This window comes from Chelmon rostratus, chromosome 6, assembly GCF_017976325.1.
Source record: "Chelmon rostratus isolate fCheRos1 chromosome 6, fCheRos1.pri, whole genome shotgun sequence".
Taxonomy (NCBI): domain Eukaryota; kingdom Metazoa; phylum Chordata; class Actinopteri; order Chaetodontiformes; family Chaetodontidae; genus Chelmon; species Chelmon rostratus.
The window spans coordinates 24,662,758-24,681,298 of NC_055663.1; the positions used below are offsets into that span (position 1 = coordinate 24,662,758).

The 18,541-nt window shown below is 40.5% G+C and overlaps 3 protein-coding genes across 5 annotated transcripts; 2 read left to right on the top strand and 1 right to left on the bottom strand.

The window, feature by feature from the left end:
- Window positions 1-189: 189 nt before the first annotated feature.
- Window positions 190-5,390, top strand: tdg.2 (thymine DNA glycosylase, tandem duplicate 2). Of its 2 annotated transcripts, none has more exons than XM_041939064.1 (10): window positions 190-309; window positions 1,631-1,947; window positions 2,081-2,280; window positions 2,459-2,528; window positions 2,746-2,881; window positions 3,065-3,147; window positions 3,264-3,358; window positions 3,444-3,615; window positions 3,743-3,899; window positions 4,970-5,390. In XM_041939064.1, the coding sequence occupies exons 1-9, from the start codon at window positions 299-301 to the stop codon at window positions 3,847-3,849; spliced, it is 1,191 nt and encodes a 396-aa protein (XP_041794998.1). In that variant the 5' UTR covers window positions 190-298; the 3' UTR covers window positions 3,850-3,899; window positions 4,970-5,390. The 2 variants fall into 2 exon arrangements, with proteins under 2 accessions (XP_041794998.1, XP_041794999.1); XM_041939065.1 differs by lacking the exon at window positions 190-309 and adding an exon at window positions 333-467.
- Window positions 5,391-6,238: 848 nt separating this feature from the next.
- tdg.1 (thymine DNA glycosylase, tandem duplicate 1) lies at window positions 6,239-12,345 on the top strand. Of its 2 annotated transcripts, XM_041938941.1 has the most exons (11): window positions 6,240-6,366; window positions 7,006-7,080; window positions 7,805-7,971; window positions 8,438-8,739; window positions 8,828-8,897; window positions 9,247-9,382; window positions 9,631-9,713; window positions 9,801-9,895; window positions 10,246-10,417; window positions 10,737-10,889; window positions 11,551-12,345. In XM_041938941.1, exons 2-11 carry the CDS (start codon window positions 7,022-7,024, stop codon window positions 11,676-11,678), a joined length of 1,365 nt encoding a protein of 454 aa, XP_041794875.1. In that variant the 5' UTR covers window positions 6,240-6,366; window positions 7,006-7,021; the 3' UTR covers window positions 11,679-12,345. The 2 variants fall into 2 exon arrangements, with proteins under 2 accessions (XP_041794876.1, XP_041794875.1); XM_041938942.1 differs by lacking the exon at window positions 7,006-7,080 and having other exon boundaries at window positions 6,239-6,366.
- Window positions 12,346-13,290: 945 nt separating this feature from the next.
- Window positions 13,291-17,462, bottom strand: LOC121607756 (patatin-like phospholipase domain-containing protein 2). The gene is made up of 7 exons (XM_041938701.1): window positions 17,276-17,462; window positions 15,935-16,167; window positions 15,747-15,812; window positions 15,065-15,274; window positions 14,806-14,866; window positions 14,497-14,688; window positions 13,291-13,343 (listed from the first exon to the last, which is right to left on the bottom strand). The coding sequence occupies exons 1-7, from the start codon at window positions 17,460-17,462 to the stop codon at window positions 13,291-13,293; spliced, it is 1,002 nt and encodes a 333-aa protein (XP_041794635.1).
- Between the last annotated feature and the right edge of the window lie 1,079 nt (window positions 17,463-18,541).

The window sequence follows — 18,541 nt, forward strand, 5'->3', positions numbered from 1 at the left end:
CACACACTCTGTGTACAATAAACTATAATCCCGTATTTTATGATATTTAAATGAATGAGGGAACTGTGTAGTTTTACGTATTAATTATCGATAGTTGGTTGTAATAGTATCGTAGTATAATGTGACTCCGCAGCCTAATGAGCATTTCAGACTGATCCAAGCATTATACCTCCTTACCAAGAGGTGGCAGTAAGCCTTCACCCAACCGTAGCGAAACGGAATGTCGAGCGTTTAAATGGTCTTTGTTGTGGGAGGATTCCCAGTCCCCCGTCTCCTTATTTGAAAACTAAAGAACAAAATGTATGACAGGTATGTTAGTTTTCTCATATACGTTCGTGTTTCGTTATTGTAGAGGTTACTTTCGGTTTCAAGGTAGCTGTTGGGCTGCGTTATGTTGTTAGCTTATTGCTAGCTAAAGCTTCCACCTTCCTGTAGCAGCGTCCATCCGTCTTCTTTGTGCCAGCTATGTAAGTTACCCTATGCGCTATAATCCTCTCACAGCTCATATCTCCACTGTGTATTAATGCAGAATTTGTCAGCAGAATGAATGTTAATTTATTCAAATAAGTCAACAGTTATGATGGAAGAAAACCAGTATACATCACTGACGGTTCCTACGGATTATTTTCAGCAGTGGTGAGTTGGTGCTGGAGGTGGATGCAGGTCCTGGCAAACTTCTCATGTTATCTTCTTGGCGTCTTCATTTTCATGCATGAGATGAAGAAAACAAATAGCATTTGACACCCGACATCATACATACCAATATACTTTATTTTTCGCTTTGTTGCAAGTGATAATGTAATTATTAAGGATAATAAGATGTCATAATGTAAAATATGCCCGCAAGATGGGAAGGTGACTAACAATAATGTAGGACTAACAGCTTACATCAAAAGTACCCTGAGTTATAAATCAGGTGTGAATCTTATAATGTGATGATACTGCATTATGTGCACTCTGTAGCTGGTTTGACAACTTTAAAATGATAGCACTTAAAAATGTGACGTGTTACTACATTATCCAGCAGTTGTTACACCATCACTTGCTACGGGCTTTGTAAATACACCTGCAGTGGCTCTTACGTAGCCTATTTGCAAACTGTAAAATGAATACAGCCTGAAAAGAGTTTGGCCTGTAGTTGACTTCATATCAATCACAGTCACACTGTTTTTGCAAGCCCTATCAATTGTTTGTATATCTTCATTCCATTCTGGTCCACCTTACCTAAGTGCACATCAAAGTTGGTGTTAAAAGACTCATTTGAGGGTGCAGTGAGTGAGTGTTCGAGGTTATATGCTCAAAACTAATCAAAAATAGGCACAATAAAGCTAGGAAAAATAGCTCGACATACATACTCATGCAATGAATGAAATGCAGAGAATACAAACAGGTGTATGTCAGCGCATGAATGTTTGTAAGTCTTGTGTCTTGTCAGTTTGCCCACCTACTTCTTCACGCACCCCATTGAACACCAGACATAGTTTGTCTTCTCTTGCCGTGTCTGGATCCTGTTTCGTTTCCTTCTTTTGCTCGCCTTCCTTCTCCTTCCCTCTTTGACCTTCTTCCTTCCCTCTTTAACCTTTGTCTTCCTCCTCTTCTCTTCTTCTCTCATGCTCCTTCTCTTTTCTAGGTATCAGTCCAGCCAGCAGCACCCTGAGGCGCAGCATGTGATGCCATATCACAACATGGGCCATTACTCAGAGGGTCCCAGAGAAGAGCTTGTCATGGCGGAGCTGTCTGTCCACCGGGAGCCACCTATTCACCAGGAGCCTTTTTATCAGAGCTACCATACGCCCCAAAACCACTACCAGGAGGCAGCTTACCAGCATAATGTCAGGGAGCAGCAGCATCCTGCACACCTGCCCCACCACCCCCAGCACCAACATATAGTACAGCAGCAGGAGCCGTGTGTTCAGCACCAACCTCAGCCTGCTGGCCCACCCCAAGGTATGGAAGAAATTATTGCCATCCAAGCCCCTATCTATGTTGCCTGCTGTATTTTCTCTAATGACCATGTCTTTTCAGCTGTCTTTATCTTTTTGACTATCATATCTCAACATGTTTCACCTCTCTGTCCTAGTTGTGACGCCAGTGAAGAAGAAGAGAGGCCGGCCTCCAAAGCAGCAGGCAGAGGAGGGCAAGACGCAGGAGGAGGAGGAGGAGAACGAGGCCGCCAAAAAAGCTAAGAGGGCTCTCAACCGCTTCAACGGCATGTCAGTGGCTGAGGTTATGGCCAAAACCCTGCCAGACGTTATAACCTACAATCTTGACATTTTGATAGTGAGTTACTGAGGACAAACGTAGATTTTCTATCTTTGTCTATTTGAATAAGTAGTGCATTGGTGATTTTTTTGTGACAATTGTACAATTTTTTTGATCTAAGTTGTAAGTTTTCAGTCACGAAAAGCTGTATTTTTTAGGTCTGTTGCCATGCTAACACCTTGATGTTTCTCCTCAGATTGGAATTAATCCGGGACTGCTTTCAGCCTACAAAGGACACCATTACCCAAACCCAGGAAACCATTTCTGTATGTTGAAACCCAGTTTCATTACTGACTTTATAGAATGCATAACCGCTTTAACCTTAAACTTCCCCCACCCTGTCGGACCGACTAATGTGCTTCGACAATGACTAAAATAAAATCTTAACCCATTAAAAAACCTAGTGTGGGTCCAGTGTTGTGAGATCTGTTTGGTGTGTCTCTGTAGCCGCTTGTCTAATTGAACTTTAACTCTTCTTTCCAGGGAAATGTCTATTTCTTTCTGGTTTAACTGACAAGCAGCTCAACTACATGCACGACCAGAGCCTGCCAGAGAGTTATAGCATCGGCTTCACCAACATGGTAGAGCGGACCACACCTGGCAGCAAGGACCTCTCCAGGTGAATAAAAAAAAAAAAAACCAGACTGATAGAATGATGCATTACTGCAACAGTAAACTGAAAACTTAACTCTGGGATCAGTAACAGAAATGACCTCCTGGGTAAAAGCAACCCCCACAGTGAAATCTAGGATGTCCCTCACAAACATTCATGATATTTTTCTGGTTTTATGTTTTTTTCCAGTAAGGAGATTCGTGAAGGGGGTCGACAGTTACTTGACAAGCTACAGAAATACAAGCCATTAATAGCAGCTTTTAATGGAAAAGGTAAAATTCTTGAAACATTGAAACACTTCTTTTCTATCATTAAAGTGTTGAGACGGCTTCCTCATAAAGCCATTCAATTAGCTTAACATTGAATCGACATTTGTTTATTTTGGCAGGTATTTATGAAATATTCTGCAAAGAAACTTTTGGTGTGAAGGCAAAGAATCTGGAGTTTGGGCTACAGCCTTACAAAATCCCAGAAACTGAAACGGTATGTTGGAACAGTGAATGGATTATACAATTATTATGTTGTTTAATATGCAGACAGTCCTCATGGCATGTTTGCGTTCACATAGGTGTGCTACTTGATGCCTTCATCAAGCCCCCGCTGTGCCCAGTTTCCCCGTGCACAGGATAAAGTGCATTTCTACATCAAGCTGAAGGAACTGCGAGACCAAATGAAAGGCCTGGTACCAAACCCTGAAGTGGAAGAAACGCAGTACTCGTTCGATCTGCAGCTAGCTAAAGGTAAATGCCACAAATCCTGCTTTTAGGGATTTTCTGAGACATTACCAGGTACATGTGTGTAATATTTAGTGACATATTTATGTCTTAAATGAAGATCTGACTCCTTGATGTTGCGTTTGTTCTACAGAAGATGCTAAGAGGCTTGCAATCAAAGAAGAGCAGGTGGATCCAGAGTATGAAAGCTGTAGTGGGCTCCATGACAACGCCAGGCAAAGCAGCAACACCTCTTATTAAAGGAGACTGAGGAGAGGTGGAAAAACAGGCCTTTCTGCAGTAGCACACAGGTAGTGCAGTTACCATGTGCCGTAATTCTAATTAAATTTACCTGCAATCTTTTTATTTATAAACCGAACAATCAGTTGTTTCAAGTGCATATAATGTAACTGTACATAATGACTCCAAACCACTGTGACTGATTATCTATCTAAAGCAATTTAGAAGTCTTGAGCTGATTTTCATACAGTGCTGACATGAAGTGAACCAATGACCACGATTTATCAATCCCAAAAATGATGGCATGGTATGAAAAAATGTGATGTCAAAGTGACCTGTGGAGTTTTTGACTTCTAGTGTCACTATAATGCAGTTTTTTTATGAGTGGGTCCTCCGTGCACACGCACAAGGACACATGGGTACGTGGGTAGCACTATATAAATTTCTGGCAATGGTTTCACACTATTCCACTGATCTACAGGTGGTGGTAACATGCCAAGGTATGCAACAATGCACCAGCAAAAGCAGAAAAGTTGAAGACAGTTTTGATATAAACAATGCAGGTTTAAATTTTGTTCTACATGTGTGTTATGATGCACTTAATGCATTTTGGAGACTAATAATGAATCTAAACATAACAATGGTTTGTTTCCAAGAACACGCCACAGGGTACCATTAAAGGGATAGCTTGGTGTCTTTCTCGAGTAAAAAGCGTTCAGCATGACTCCAAGGAAAAGGCTGTCCGACAGCAGTGACAATATTCATAATATAGTGTACACTTAAACTGATATTAGTTTAGTTGGGCCCTCTTTTAGGTGGCAAAAATAAGTTTTGCTGCTGACCCTGTTCGCAGCAGTACATTGCTTAGTTTCTGTTCAGTACTCCTGTCTGGAAGGTTTACACTGACTGCATAAGTACCTCAAACAACCCCGCTTCAAAAAACCAAACTATCCATTTAAGTTTACACAATTTGCAGTAAATGACATAAAACACACAAAACACTGGCATGGTTCTTTAAAATATCTTTTGGGTGGTTTCTGTAAATAAAATGGTTTGCTCAATGATTACCACTGCATTGCTTAATGACTTATAAATGACTTCTGCAAGCAGCACACACCATCTTTATTTTCGTATCTCGCAGAAATGGACATTGTAGACCAGTCAGCGGACATGGCATGGAATCACTGCAGCTGGAGATGTTCGCTCCACAGACACCAGATATCAGCTGCATTCGTAGCATGATGCATCAGTGAGGGTAAGAGACCCTGTGATGACACCACAAGAGAAGAGGAGACATACAGTTTCCTGAGCCATCGCAATGTGACGCACAAGGGAGAAAGTGCCCACAACAGTTACATTTTCTAACTCTCAAACAGACTGTGCATGTTTTTGGTGTCATTTTTTATCACTATTTATTGCATTTTGTATGGTATGTGGGTCTAGTGACTTATTTTTGTATTTTAAAAGAATGACATTTTATGATTTATCAGCTGTATAAATACGTAATTGTACTCTGGAATTTCTAATCTGTAATTACAGAGTTATTAAATCTCTTCAGAAGATGGCATGTTTACTGTCTCATTGTTTAAGTCATTAATGTGAAGCTGTAATAGATAACCTATAAGGGGGGGGGGGGGGGGGGGGGGGCAAAAACCCCAGAAAGAATGATTAATTCTTCTTCTTCTTGAGTGGAAAGTCAGACTTTGAAAGCTCTATGACAAAGCAGGACGATTCTGCTTATTTTATGATAATGGAGAGCTCACAGTATAGTGAGATATACTTTCATATTTTTTTCTACTCTAAAAAAAGGACCAAAAACAAACACCAACAATGTCTTATCAGGTTGTATCGACTTATTTTGCAGAATCTCATATTTGTAACACGGGCGTAATTAATGAGGAAGAAATACAGGTCAATAAAATTACCCCACAGGGACCTTTAGACTGTCTAAGATGCCGCAATTTTCATTAATTCATTGTTAAAACGAACACTGAAACTATGCTTTAAATTGTTATATATTGAGTTGTAATAATAGTTGATGCACTCATTATTGAAAGTATTGTGGGAAATATAACAGCCAAATTAAATACTTAAAAACTGAAACAAGCTGCAAACATATCCCTTTAATCATCACAGGACATCAGCCAATAGAAAACAAACTCACGGAGTTTAAAAGTCGAGCAGCTCATACCAATGCTAACATGGGTGCATACCGTTTTCTGCGTTTTCGATTTTACCGTGCAATTTCCAGTAAAAACACATATTCATACAGGAGTTTTAAAATAAGAGGTTATAATATCCAACGGTCTAAATTTTGCTCTCTGGTGTCATTGTTCTTGCTTATAGTCAAATATATTTTTCTTCTTCACACCTACGTCGTCAAGTTGAGCTCTTCCGGTGTCAAAGTTGACCCGGCAGTGCTGTCATGTCTTTGTTGCCTGTGTTGAACCTCATATGTTGTGAATAGAAGAGCGGCATAGATGGAAAATAAACTGTTCTCTGTACAGAAGAAACAAATTTAAGACGTACCCTCAACAGGTTTGTTAAAGTTTTTAAATAGTGGTAAATTATGTGTAATTTCTTAGCGAGGAATCTCAGTGGAAGAGAAAACATTCATGCTAGCTGAACAGCTAGCTGTTGGCTAACATTAGCTGCACTTGTGGCACTGCTGCTGAATTGCTGATAACAATATCATACATATTATCACCCGGAATTGGAAATTTCTATGATTCAAATGAGATAGCACCAAGCTCGTACCTTTACCTACTAACAGTGTATTTATCCTGTTTTAAAATTGCAAATTGATAGGTGTGTTTCATTCGGATTTAGCTTGCTAGTTAGCATCGCCATGGAAGAAGTGGTGGGGGTGGGCTACATTTTAGCAGGTGTAGATGTGTAATCGCTGAATTTTGTGTTTAGGAAATCTATTATTATACTTTTCATACAATATGGTCGTCAGGGGAGTGTTTTGTCTTTGTTGTAATGTGTAATCGCCATAAAATTTATCTTTTGTTGGCATTGTCTGTGTTTATTTTTTGCTGCTAGCTCCACAATTTGTCTACAATTCCCTGGCACATGCATTCAGTTTCATACACTGCCAGACTCTTAATATGCTAAACGACATGTACATCACCTAGCTATGTTTCCTCAACATTCATATTGATTTATCTAATAAAGTCAAACCACCCAAAAGATGGAAGAAAAGCTGAATGGATCATTCCCTGTTGTCTCCCCGGAGTATCTTCAACAGTGGTGAGTCTTCCTCCTCACCCCAATGTGGCCACATGGGAGTCTGATTATATCAGTAAACCTCTGAATGGCAAAGTGTGATGAAAATGAAATGAACGCATGTGCGCACAGTTGCCCTTTTGACTTTTGTTTTACCATTGTTTTCATGAAATGCCATTGGGTTTGTGTACTCTGATACAGTGCTGTGAATATTGTTTTGTTACAGCTCGATGGCATTTTGCTGTGGTTTAATACAGGGAGAACAGAGGAAAACATCTTGATGGTGGAATTCCTCTGATTTTTTTCCCTTAATATGATGTGAAGCTTTACTACAGTCTCTGTGATTCACTAACCATTGTTGACTGGGAACTAACAGTGTGGGTTTTCCATGTGTTGTGAAAATAGTCTGCCAATGGTGTAGACATACACACATTTATACTCTGTTAGCAGTTTATTACGTCCACAGAGATAAAACTAATACTGATCCACACAACATACCTGCAACAAGTTCTACCATTGTTGAGGCTGTAATGTTCAGTAGGTTAATGTGTTGATTCAACGCAATGGTCATTTTAAAGGCTGTAGTTTGGTTTGGTTCAACCGAAAATAGTTGAACCAAACCAAAGAGCACATAGGTTACACAACTCATGGGTTTAACTCAACTTCAGCCCTGCAGCACATCCCACTGCCATTTTGCCTGTTGTCTTTATTATTTCTCCTGTTTTTTAAAAATATTATTCCACCGCAGGGTTCAGTCTGCACAGCAGTTTCAAGCTCTCCAGGCCCAATATTCAGGCTTCAACCCCAATCATCAGTTTCAATACCCGGAGGAGCAGACAGGAGAGACCGCCCTGGCACACATGGCTAATCCAGAACCCATGATGGATCAGCAGGAACCTGCAAACCTAGCAAAACGTACTATGATTGCTTTTTAAAAAAAACATCCTTGCAGATATGTTATATCTATATAGATCAGCTGGTTCTGGGTCATGTCCCAGATTTCTTAATTTGTCATAAAATGTTGACTCAATGTGTCAACAGTAGCTATGCACAACTATACTTGAATGATACAATCTTTCTTAGATAGTCTTTCTTAATACTGCATGGTGTTAGCATTGTTCCTGGTGAGCATGCTTTTGGAGAAGAAACTTTGTGTAAGTTAGTAACTGCTTTGTGAAATATATCTGGCTTTCTGAAAGAGTTTTAAGTGCTATTGTGGTTTACGTGGATGTTTGATATGCTTTGAGACAAAAATAAAACTATATGGAAGGCACAGTGACGTATAGATGGGGTCTGTTAACAGTTCAACAAAGTGCAAGAGCACAATGAAGGTTCAGACCTTGCTTCCTTTTGATATCACCTCTCTGAATTTTTCTTGTAGCCCCAGCCAAAAAGAGAGGCAGAGCAGCTCAACCCAAGGAACCCAAGGCACCGAAACCACCGAAAGTCCCCAAGGCACCCAAACCACCCAAACCACCTAAGGACCCAAATGCACCTAAAGCCAAACCTGGTCCTAAGCCCAAGAAGGCAGCTGAGGCTCAGGCAGACGGCAAGCAAGAGAAGATTGATGAGAGCTTCAAGAAGGTGAAGAGGAAAGTTGACCGCTTCAAGGGAATGTCAGAGGAGGAAGTCATGAAAAAAACTCTCCCAGACCTGCTGGATTACAACCTGGACTATGTCATTGTAAGGCTGTTTTTCAATCTGTTTCACAGTGGAACTAAGCACTGTGCCATGAATATAGTGGAATGAATATCTGCTGTTTTGCTTTCAGATTGGTATCAATCCAGGACTGATGGCAGCTTACATTGGACGGTGGTTTCCAGGTCCTGGAAATCATTTTTGTAAGTTAGTTGACACAAATTTTTCAGGTTGTGTAATTGTAAAGAATAGTTCCTTACTTGCCTGCAAAAAATATCAGGATGAAAAAATAGTTTCAGTTGTCCAAATGTTTTTAGAAAATGTGTGATCCTGTAGTGCCTTTGTAAGACCCAGTTTGAGTTTCATATCTTTTACAGTGAGGTCTATTTTTGTGAAGAGATGTTTTACAGGTTCAAATTAAAAACAATTTGCCTAGAATTGATTATTAGCTTAATAAAATCAAGCAGAATGCCATGACATGTTAACTTCAGAAAAATACATCCCTTTTTGTTAGCCAAAGGGACAAATGACAGGGTGACTTTTTAATTTCAGGGAAGTGCCTGTTTCTGTCTGGATTTACTGAGGAGCAACTCAACCACATGCATGACACCACTCTGCCTGTCAAGTACAAAATGGGCTTCACCAACATGGTGGCCAGGGCGACACCAGGGAGCAAAGACCTCTCAAGGTAGGCTTATATACTGATGTAAAAAAAAAATATGTGTAAGACGCAGTTAGTGTCATCGCTCACAGACTTTGACTCTATTGCTCACAGTCATTTTGATGTTACTAGAGGCAGAAAATCAATATTTAGGGCAAAGAGAGCATCATGAGTTGGATGAGCAAATGTGCCATAATGGCTGACTGTGTTAGCCTGAGATTCCTGTTAGCTTTGACACTGTATTATAACGATCTTACTTCTGTTTTCATCAACAGCAAAGAGTTACGTGAAGGAGGCAAAATTCTTGTAGAGAAGCTGAAGAAATTCAAACCTCTTATTGCTGTTTTCAATGGAAAATGTAAGCACTCCTCTACTACAGATCCAAAAATATGATTATTCCTTAAAGTGAATTAAAGTAATCTTTTTCTGTTTTCCCCCCCCCAAGGCATCTATGAAATGTTCTGCAGAGAGTTGTTTGGGAAAAAACCACAGAAACTTGAATTCGGGTTGCAGCCACACAAGATCCCCGAGTGTGACGTGGTGAGCACAGACTGCTTTGCAAACTCATTGTGGATTCCTCGTTTTCCCAACTGGCCTTGCAAAATGGATTGTTTTCAACATTTTTTGCCAACCCCAGAGACTAAATGTTCAAGTCTCATCTGTTTAGTAAAAAAAATCATCACATCAATACTTGATACCAGTCGTAATCCATATCAGCACTGGAAAAGTGATGGTTGTGCAGTGCAGGATATCTAAAATATCTGTTTCTATCCAGTTTCATCAATAATGAGCTGTCTGTTTAGAAAATGTGACCTTTTATCCATACCACAGTAATCCTTTCAAATGTAGGTATTTGAACGTTTGATCTGACGGTGATTTCCCCCACACAGGCGCTGTATCTGATGCCGTCGTCCAGCGCTCGTTGTGCTCAGTTCCCTCGCGCTCAGGACAAAGTCCACTTTTACATCAAACTGAGGGAGCTCAGAGATAGTCTGAAGGGCATGCGGAAAAGCAACGAGATCGAGGAGGTCGCGTACTCGTTTGACCTGCAGTTGGCCAAGGGTGAGCGTGGAAGTCGTGCATGAATGGAAGCGTTTTGTTTACATCAAAGTCATCCAACCTGTAACTAACCACTGAGTGGCATGACAGTTTTGTTTTTTTTTTCCTCTAAAAGTGAAACTAGAAAGCATCGTGACATACAGAAAAAGAAACAAACTGATATTGTAGCTATACCCATCATTTGAGTGCAGTAAAATTCTGTATGAAGAATTAAGATGTTAATCCTGCTATTAAATCCTGCCCTTTTATTTCCATCTGTGGATCCAGGTCAGATCATGTTTGGTAAATCTTGCCTTGTTTTCGTTTTTTTTAACAACTACAGAGGATGCCAAGAGGATGGCCATAAAGGAGGAGCAGTACGATCCTGGTTATGAAGATGCCTACGGTGGAGCATATGTAGAGAAGGGACCTGAAGGGGACCAGGCTCAAAGCCAGACCAACGGTCACTGTACATTCTCAGCTGCAGAGAACAGAGGTAACACACTCACACAGTTTGCCTCTGCAGAGTGTTGTCCACTCCTCACATTTTATTAAAGCAAGTTCGGGTTGTTGAAGTTATGATGATTATGACGTAAGTCCAGATACATATTTTAAGCATCTTTAAGGTAAATATTTCCGGAAAGTTTTTACGTTCTTTCTCAGCTGCGATTGGAGTCATCATTGTGTTTACATGAACTTCAATAACTGGGGTACAGCCAGCTCTCTGCAGAAAGCTGATGTACATGAGAAGCAGGTTTCTGTTATCAGGGAAGGCAATCCTGGAGAATTTTTTAAGCCATACTTCTAATCATCTTTTTACACGTATGCACCATAAGGCTTCTGACACACATGTGCACACATACACTCCATTGTATTACTCCTCCAGTTAAATAAGTAATGTTTCCAGAATAAGGTTGGGGGTATTACTGAGCTGCTGCACCAATACGTAGATTCACAGTAAGCAGGTTGTGCATGTGGTGTCTTCTATGCATATGAAAATACTCATTGAGGAAAAAATGTCCAAAGCTTATGATTGGTTGCTTACAATGAGGCAACTGGAAAGTAAAATGTCTGAGCAATATGAACACTTTTCATGTTGGCAAGGATAAGTCGTCCTCTGAACTGAGGCCTTCAGTCTGTCTGTTGTCTGTCTTCAGAAGGCGTACAGGAGGCGGCCACGTCACAATCAGCAGAAGGTCAGCTCCCAGACGGACAGTGGATGACCCAGTCTTTTGCAGATCAGATCCCAGACATCAGCGGTGGACCAAAGGACGGCAGCGTATAAGGAAAAGACTCCTTTTGTCAGGTTTTAGATTGTTTTCCTTTTTATTAGGGTCCGAGTGGGATATACACATATAGATGGACTTTTTAGAGATTTTGCAGAATATTCTTTCTGCACTTTTTTTGTGGTCTTGTATACTGTATGTATGATCATCTTCATGGCAGTCTTCTTAAATATGTGAAATCAGGGACTTGATGATGCTTGACTGTCCTTGGAGGTCGTGTATTTAAATGTTTGTTTTGCCTTTGTACTGTACTGTAACATACTGCACTGTGATGCAGTAACTGGAAACATACTCGTCTACTGTTTTGACAGTAGAAAAAACTCCGGTCAAGTTAGTCACTTATAAGCTGGACTGGTCAGGGTGAGACTATATGATCCTCTGTGCGAAGCATTAATGTTTTACATTCATGGTGCTATGAACTCACGACGATGCAAAGTGATCACTTGGTGAAACCAGACTCGACGTGAGATTTCACCAAAGGAATTTCTGGCAAGCCTTTCAATGTAATGTTACAACTCTCAAACAGGTTTTATTTTAATCTTTGCTATTATCACTTTTTTGCTTTAGGAATTCTAGAATTATGTTTTGTATGTTTATGAAATTGTCATTCACAAGGAATTTTATGAAACATTTGTCCATTAAAATGTCCTGATGATGCTTTTTCTATATTATTGGATTACCTTCCAGTCATTTTAAGTGTCATAAAGCACAGCATTGCAGGTAAACTTAGAGTATAGTGAAGATAACTGATGTGTTTTATTTTGTAGAGAATATATAAGAAACAATTGAAAGTGGATCCCAACATAACGTGCAACAAAGATTCTGAAACAGGATGTCACAGTAACACAATTTTATGTACCTTTGACTTAAATGAACCATGTTTGAAAATGTTCCTGTTCCTTCAGAGTCATGGGACTGGAGTGCCTCAGCTTTGGCTGTAAGAAATTCATCATATCGATACACTTTAAAACACATTTCACACACTGCCTCAAAAAACTCTCCAACAAACGGCTTGTTACTAGTCACATGCTTGTACGTAAGCTAAGCAGAAGTCATTCAAATCTTCACGTGAAAACAAATTAATTTTTTGCAAGGGTTTGTATGATGTCATGCTGAACGTCTTATTCTTATCATCCTGTGAAAATGTTGATGCAATGAAATGGTTGCATTCAGCAGATGGCCCTGGATGTCATCTTTGTGTTGAAATGAACACTTTGGTTTTCTTCTTCTCAACACATTAAGTCTCTGGAATGATTTTCTGCACAGCGTTCAAATCGCTGGTCATTCAACCTCATTGTGTGCTCATTTATTTTGATTACAGTCAAAATAAAATTAGATTTTAAAAGCATGATTGCTGATAGAGCTGACATAGCTGATAAATATTAGAAACCATAAGTTTTACTCTTGCAATTCAAAAGTCTTTTTTTTTCTGTCTGGTTTATGGTTGATGAAGAGTTAATTTACTTCTGTGGTTTAAAGTCGTCTTCCCACATGTGGGGAAGCTAGATGGGCATGCACATGTGGAGGTGGAGTGGTCCAGGTTACGGTTTTTCTTGGAATTTGTGGTGATTGTTGAGTTCAAAGGTTTAATGTTTTTGTCTCCTGTCTGGGTTATGAGGTCAGGGCTGGAGGACCCACTGCTGCAGCGCTGCTCTGGAAATGCACTGCAGAATACAAAGATTACAGAGAGCACAAAAACCTGAATGAGCATCATCAAAGTAGGCGTTCTGCAATGACATTATGTCTTCATAAGGTGCTGTTAAACAGCAGCAGATATGCTACAGTGGCACAGACATTGTACATGTAAAGAATAATAATTTCCAAACCAATAATTGAAATTATACTTAATTATATGAATTCAAAATAAGTTATGAATTGCAGGTGCTCACACCTGTTGAGGGTCTTGCTGCTCCATTTCTGCCTGCAGAAATTTGTGGTTGACGTCAACACTCTGTAAACTGCTGCACAGCCTGATAATATACTGTCAAAGGGGAAAAAAAGCAAAGCGATACAACCGATTGTTGTTGTTGTTGGTCTGTAGATGTTAAGTGTTGCATGATAAACCACTTTACCTTTTGGCGAGGAAGACGGTCAGCTCAACAGGCAGCATGAGGAGGGTCAGCAGGTACGTAACCACTTTCGCTGGAAGGGTGCCGCCATCGTGACTGTCCCTGCACGCCTCACATAGCACTAACACACAAAATGTGGACATTACACCAACTTTACCGTGTGTGTCATATTATCCTGCCTGTGGTCGATTTTAGATTCATCGTTCATAGTTCTTAATTTAACAAATTAACTCAAGGACTCCTTACACAGTTGGAAGTTCTTGATAAAATATCTGTAAAATCAAATTAATAATCCTCAACTGAAACAATTAAGTAGATTTTATGAGATTTCTTTTTTCCTGGGTCTCATGTAATTTTTAAATGTGGTCTTGGTATGAATTTTCTTAGTTCTTGTGATAGATTTAATTGTATGCAACAATGAGCACTCCTGTTCTTCATTTGAACCTTGAAATTTCTCCTTAAAATACACAATGACCATGCTCCACGAGGAGCTTCACATGAGCATGTGGTGGTTGCATGCTTTGTTCAAAGCTTTAGCAGGACATTCATTATTCTCTTTACCATTCCCTCTTTTTGTATCCCACCAGAGCATTTGAACCTTCCAAGAACAAGTTTGCTTTCATTAAACCCAAATCTAACGTTTAATTGCTCACTGTAGCATGAAGAAAGGATTTAGTTACTTTCCCAAACAAAAGGTAACTAAACCCTCTTTTTGGCTTGTAAACCGTGACCTGCTCGTCCTCCTTACCTCTCTTGAAGCTAAGCGGGAGGTTCTCTATGACCTTCAGGTCCAGCCACCAGTGGTCTTCCTCATGAGGGTTTTGTCCATTTAACAGTGTCTTCATCGATTCCCCTGCTTGAGCCGACTCCACCAGCTCACAGCAAGGTTGGACTCTCTCCACCACCAAACCGGGGGGAAGATGCTGTGTTCCAAGCAGATCTATCACAGACAGTGGACTACTAACATGTTTTAGATGTTACTGCATGGTGTGAATGAAAAAAAAAAAAGGAAAATCAAAGACTGAGTTGTGAGGAGGCTGAAGGTGGAGGAGCTCACCTCTCTCTCTCAGGAAATGCAGAGCATCCATGTAGCCGTTGTGGCAGATCTCAGCCAGCTTCTGTCAAGATCAAGTGAAGGTTTGGTTGCTCTTCTTTTACATGACAGAGAACTGCTTAAACATCTCATGAATCATTTGTCTTTTTAACTGTTTACACTCAGTTTAGTGTCACCGAAAAGAGAAGTAGAGCTTTTTCTCTGCTGTGAAAGCTCTCACTTAAAAAAAAAAACACATTTCAACATCTGGACAGAGACCCACCTCAAGTGTCGGAGGGAGGAAGGATGTACAGACCCGATGCACATTTCCAGTGTTGACCTGGATGCTAACGTTGCCGTAGTGCACCTCGAAGAAGTTGAACGTCCCCTCTCTGGGGCAGATGTCGCTCTCGCCTGAGAACGGGGCCATAGTGATGGTGTTCCTCTGCTCAAACAGGGGCATGTTGTTGCTCAGGGCTCCATCCATGTAGCGCTGAGAGGAAGCAGAAACAAACCGAGTGTTAATCACGGCCTCAGATGGCAACACAGATTCCAAATGATCAGCTTGCGGGATTTGATAACAACAGCCACCACGTTACACACCACATTTGAGCACTGCAAAGAGCAGCCAGCCCTTTCAGTTTGAGTGACACCAAGAGTTTGATAAAAATGATGTTTAGAGCTAAATCATCATAAAAAAAAAAATAGCACAAAATAATAAAATATAGGTAAAAATAGATTACATAGGATGCATAAAATCATGTAATCAGGACATCATAGCTACTAAAGGCTTGTGAAGAGAAAATGTTTTGGCTTTCTTTTGAAATGTTCAGCAAGCTGCTTCCCTGATGTCAGTATCTGTCTGATTATATGGACTTTAAAGTAAAGAACACAGTAAAACTACACTGTACAACCATTTCTTTTTCAAACATCCTTTTACAAAAATGTCCAGGATGTCTACTCACCACTCCACGGTATGAAGGAGCGATGAACCCACAGTAAACAGGGAAAAAGCAGCTGCACATAAGAACCTGCAAAGAAAAACAACACAGGACGACACTTCAGGTGTCAGACCCTCAGCTCCTGGCACAGATGCCGTTAAACCACGGCAGGCTGCAAATCACTTCCTGTCCCCTTCTCTACTCCTTCCTACCTGAATGAGCTCCTCTCTGCTGTCAAACTCTGACACCAAAATGTTCTTCCCGTCAGCCAGTCTGGTGAGGGACACGCAGAGCTTTCCCGAGGCCCGCAGGTGGGCGTCTGCAGGGAGCTTCTCCAGCAGGGAGTCCCGCGCCGCCCGCAGCAGACTGAAGGTCGGGTGGAAAACTCCCAGGGTGTGTTTTCTGGCCTCTTTTGCCACTGTCAACACATCCACACAAATCTGTTCTGGGGAGGAAAATGCGACAAAGTCAGGCTTTGAAGAGAGTCATGGTGCATTTATTATGCAGGTAAGGTGAGTGAATGAGTCAGAGAATTAATAATGGCCAAACTTTAACTTCGATAGTTTGTTTTTAGCTATGTAGTGAATCCTTTGTTTCTTGGTTGTAAAGACGAAGCAATAGTTGCATCCCGACTCACTGAGCTCCTTCTCTCAGAGCTGCTAAATGCATTCTGGGTATTGTAGGGAATCAGTAACTCTTTGATGGATTGTTTTCTTATCTCACTGTGCTTTGCCTGTTGTTGCTTTATGGCTGTGAGTCATTACATCACCTTCTTTTAGGATTTAAGGTTGCCACTTGATCAACACGATCAATATAAATTAGTTTTTCGTTATTGGGATTTCATTCTTTGGCACTGTGCTGTTGTGTGTGTTTGTGAGGAAGAGGAGGAGAGAAGAGAGCAGAGTGACAGTCAGCGACAGGTGCTTTCCCTCTTTCAGCCTCCACTGGCTTTAAACTCCATGTGACCTCTGGAATTTGCTCTCACTATTGCATGAACTCTGCATGTGTGTTCATTTACCTGAGTGTGTGTTCATGAACCTGTGAACACTGTTTACTCCAAGCATCAAAAACAATAACATGTCGCTGACTTGTCTGAATGGCCAAAAACTATTTTTTAGGATGTTTGATTTTCAAAAGCATACATTTTACATATTCTCTTATATAATCATTGTCCATTAACTAGATCCAAACTGTCATACTGTCAAAGAAGGGCTGAGAAATAACTGAGACCAAGAAAGTAAGAAATTATATAACTTATTTATTGCAACGTTAGGGTCAGGGTTTAATTTAGGAATATATAAGGCTGGAAAACGCAAGATTTCATTACATAAAATAGATCTACTTGCAAAATCAGGGTCAGATAGAGGGATATATCAAATTTCCGTATGCAACAGAATAGAGTGATGGGCTACACAACTGTAACCTCCATGCATTAGGTGATCATCATGACACGAGTTAGAAATGCCAGCAAAGCAGTATGTTTTTAGCTAAAAGATCCTCAGATATATACCCAGTAAAAAAAAGTTCTGATGATTTGAGCTGGACTAACTCACCAATGGGAATCCCAACAGTCAGAGCTGCAGCCACAAGACAACCAGATGAAGCTCCACAGATTTTGGAGGCTCCGTGGACCAGCTGTGGGACCTGCTGGAGGAGACAGCTCAAAGCGCCCAGGTAGTAAACGCTCCTGAATCCACAGCCTGCAAAAGAGATGTTCCACTCCTCGCCCCTGTCGAACATCTTCGCTGACGTTCCCATCAACTCAAAACCACATCTCGAATTTTGTCACCTTTGCATTCACCTGTCAGAGTTCAACTGGTGCATTTGGATTCCCCTCCGTGTCATTGACATGTAAACCACTATCTAACCTGCACTACATTCAGACGTGTAATGGCCAGTGCCTCAGCCGGCTTTGGTGTTGCACAACTTACTAGGCACAAACGTCACACGCTTCAAAAAGGAAAACAGGCCACAGTCACTTCACGTAATGAGTGCTATTAGACCAGCTGCGTGACATGTGATCCAGTTTTCATAACTTACTTAACCAGCACAACACAGAAGTATGGAGGCCAGAGAGGGGCCGAGGGGGGGGGGGAACTGACCCCCAGAGTGATTTCTCAACTTGTGCTTGCTGACTGTTGACAGAATAAACGCATGTTGGAAGCAACTAACTATATTTCAGCGCGTGCAGCCTGTCCAGTTTTCCCATTGACTTGCGATTCAATGGACTATTATCATTTCTAGATGCTGCTTCTTTATTTGCTTTCTACACTTCCATTGTTCACTTGCTTTAACCTTAGTTTGAATAGTCTAGTTTTAAGTACGTCTCATTCCAGTGCAGCGTTGATTTAAGGCTTGAAGGTACAATAGTCGTCAAAACAGGGTATCAGACATACAGTTAAGTTTGTCATCAGTAACTCAGGGTTGCAGTTTCGGCCTAGCTTCTGTGTAACCCAAGCTACAAAATGAATAAAACAAATAACCTCATTAAAAAGATAACCAGGACAAATGTACTTTTAGCAGATCTTATTTTGTTCTCTTCAAAACCTTTTCACAAAACACCTTTCAACCAAAATTCAGGGCAAAAAGAAATCAATGTAATCTTTTAACAAAATTGTTTAATATCAAAGGCACTTCAACATACACTTAAGCTTACATTTTCATTTTATAACACTGACAAACATTTCATCAAAAACGTGTGTGTGTGGGAATTCAGTCTTAAAACTGATCGGACAGGAGTGAGTATTAATGATGATCATGATGATGAAGCTCGTATTGTGGGAGTTGTCTTACTGAGGAATGTTTTCCTCTGATGTTAC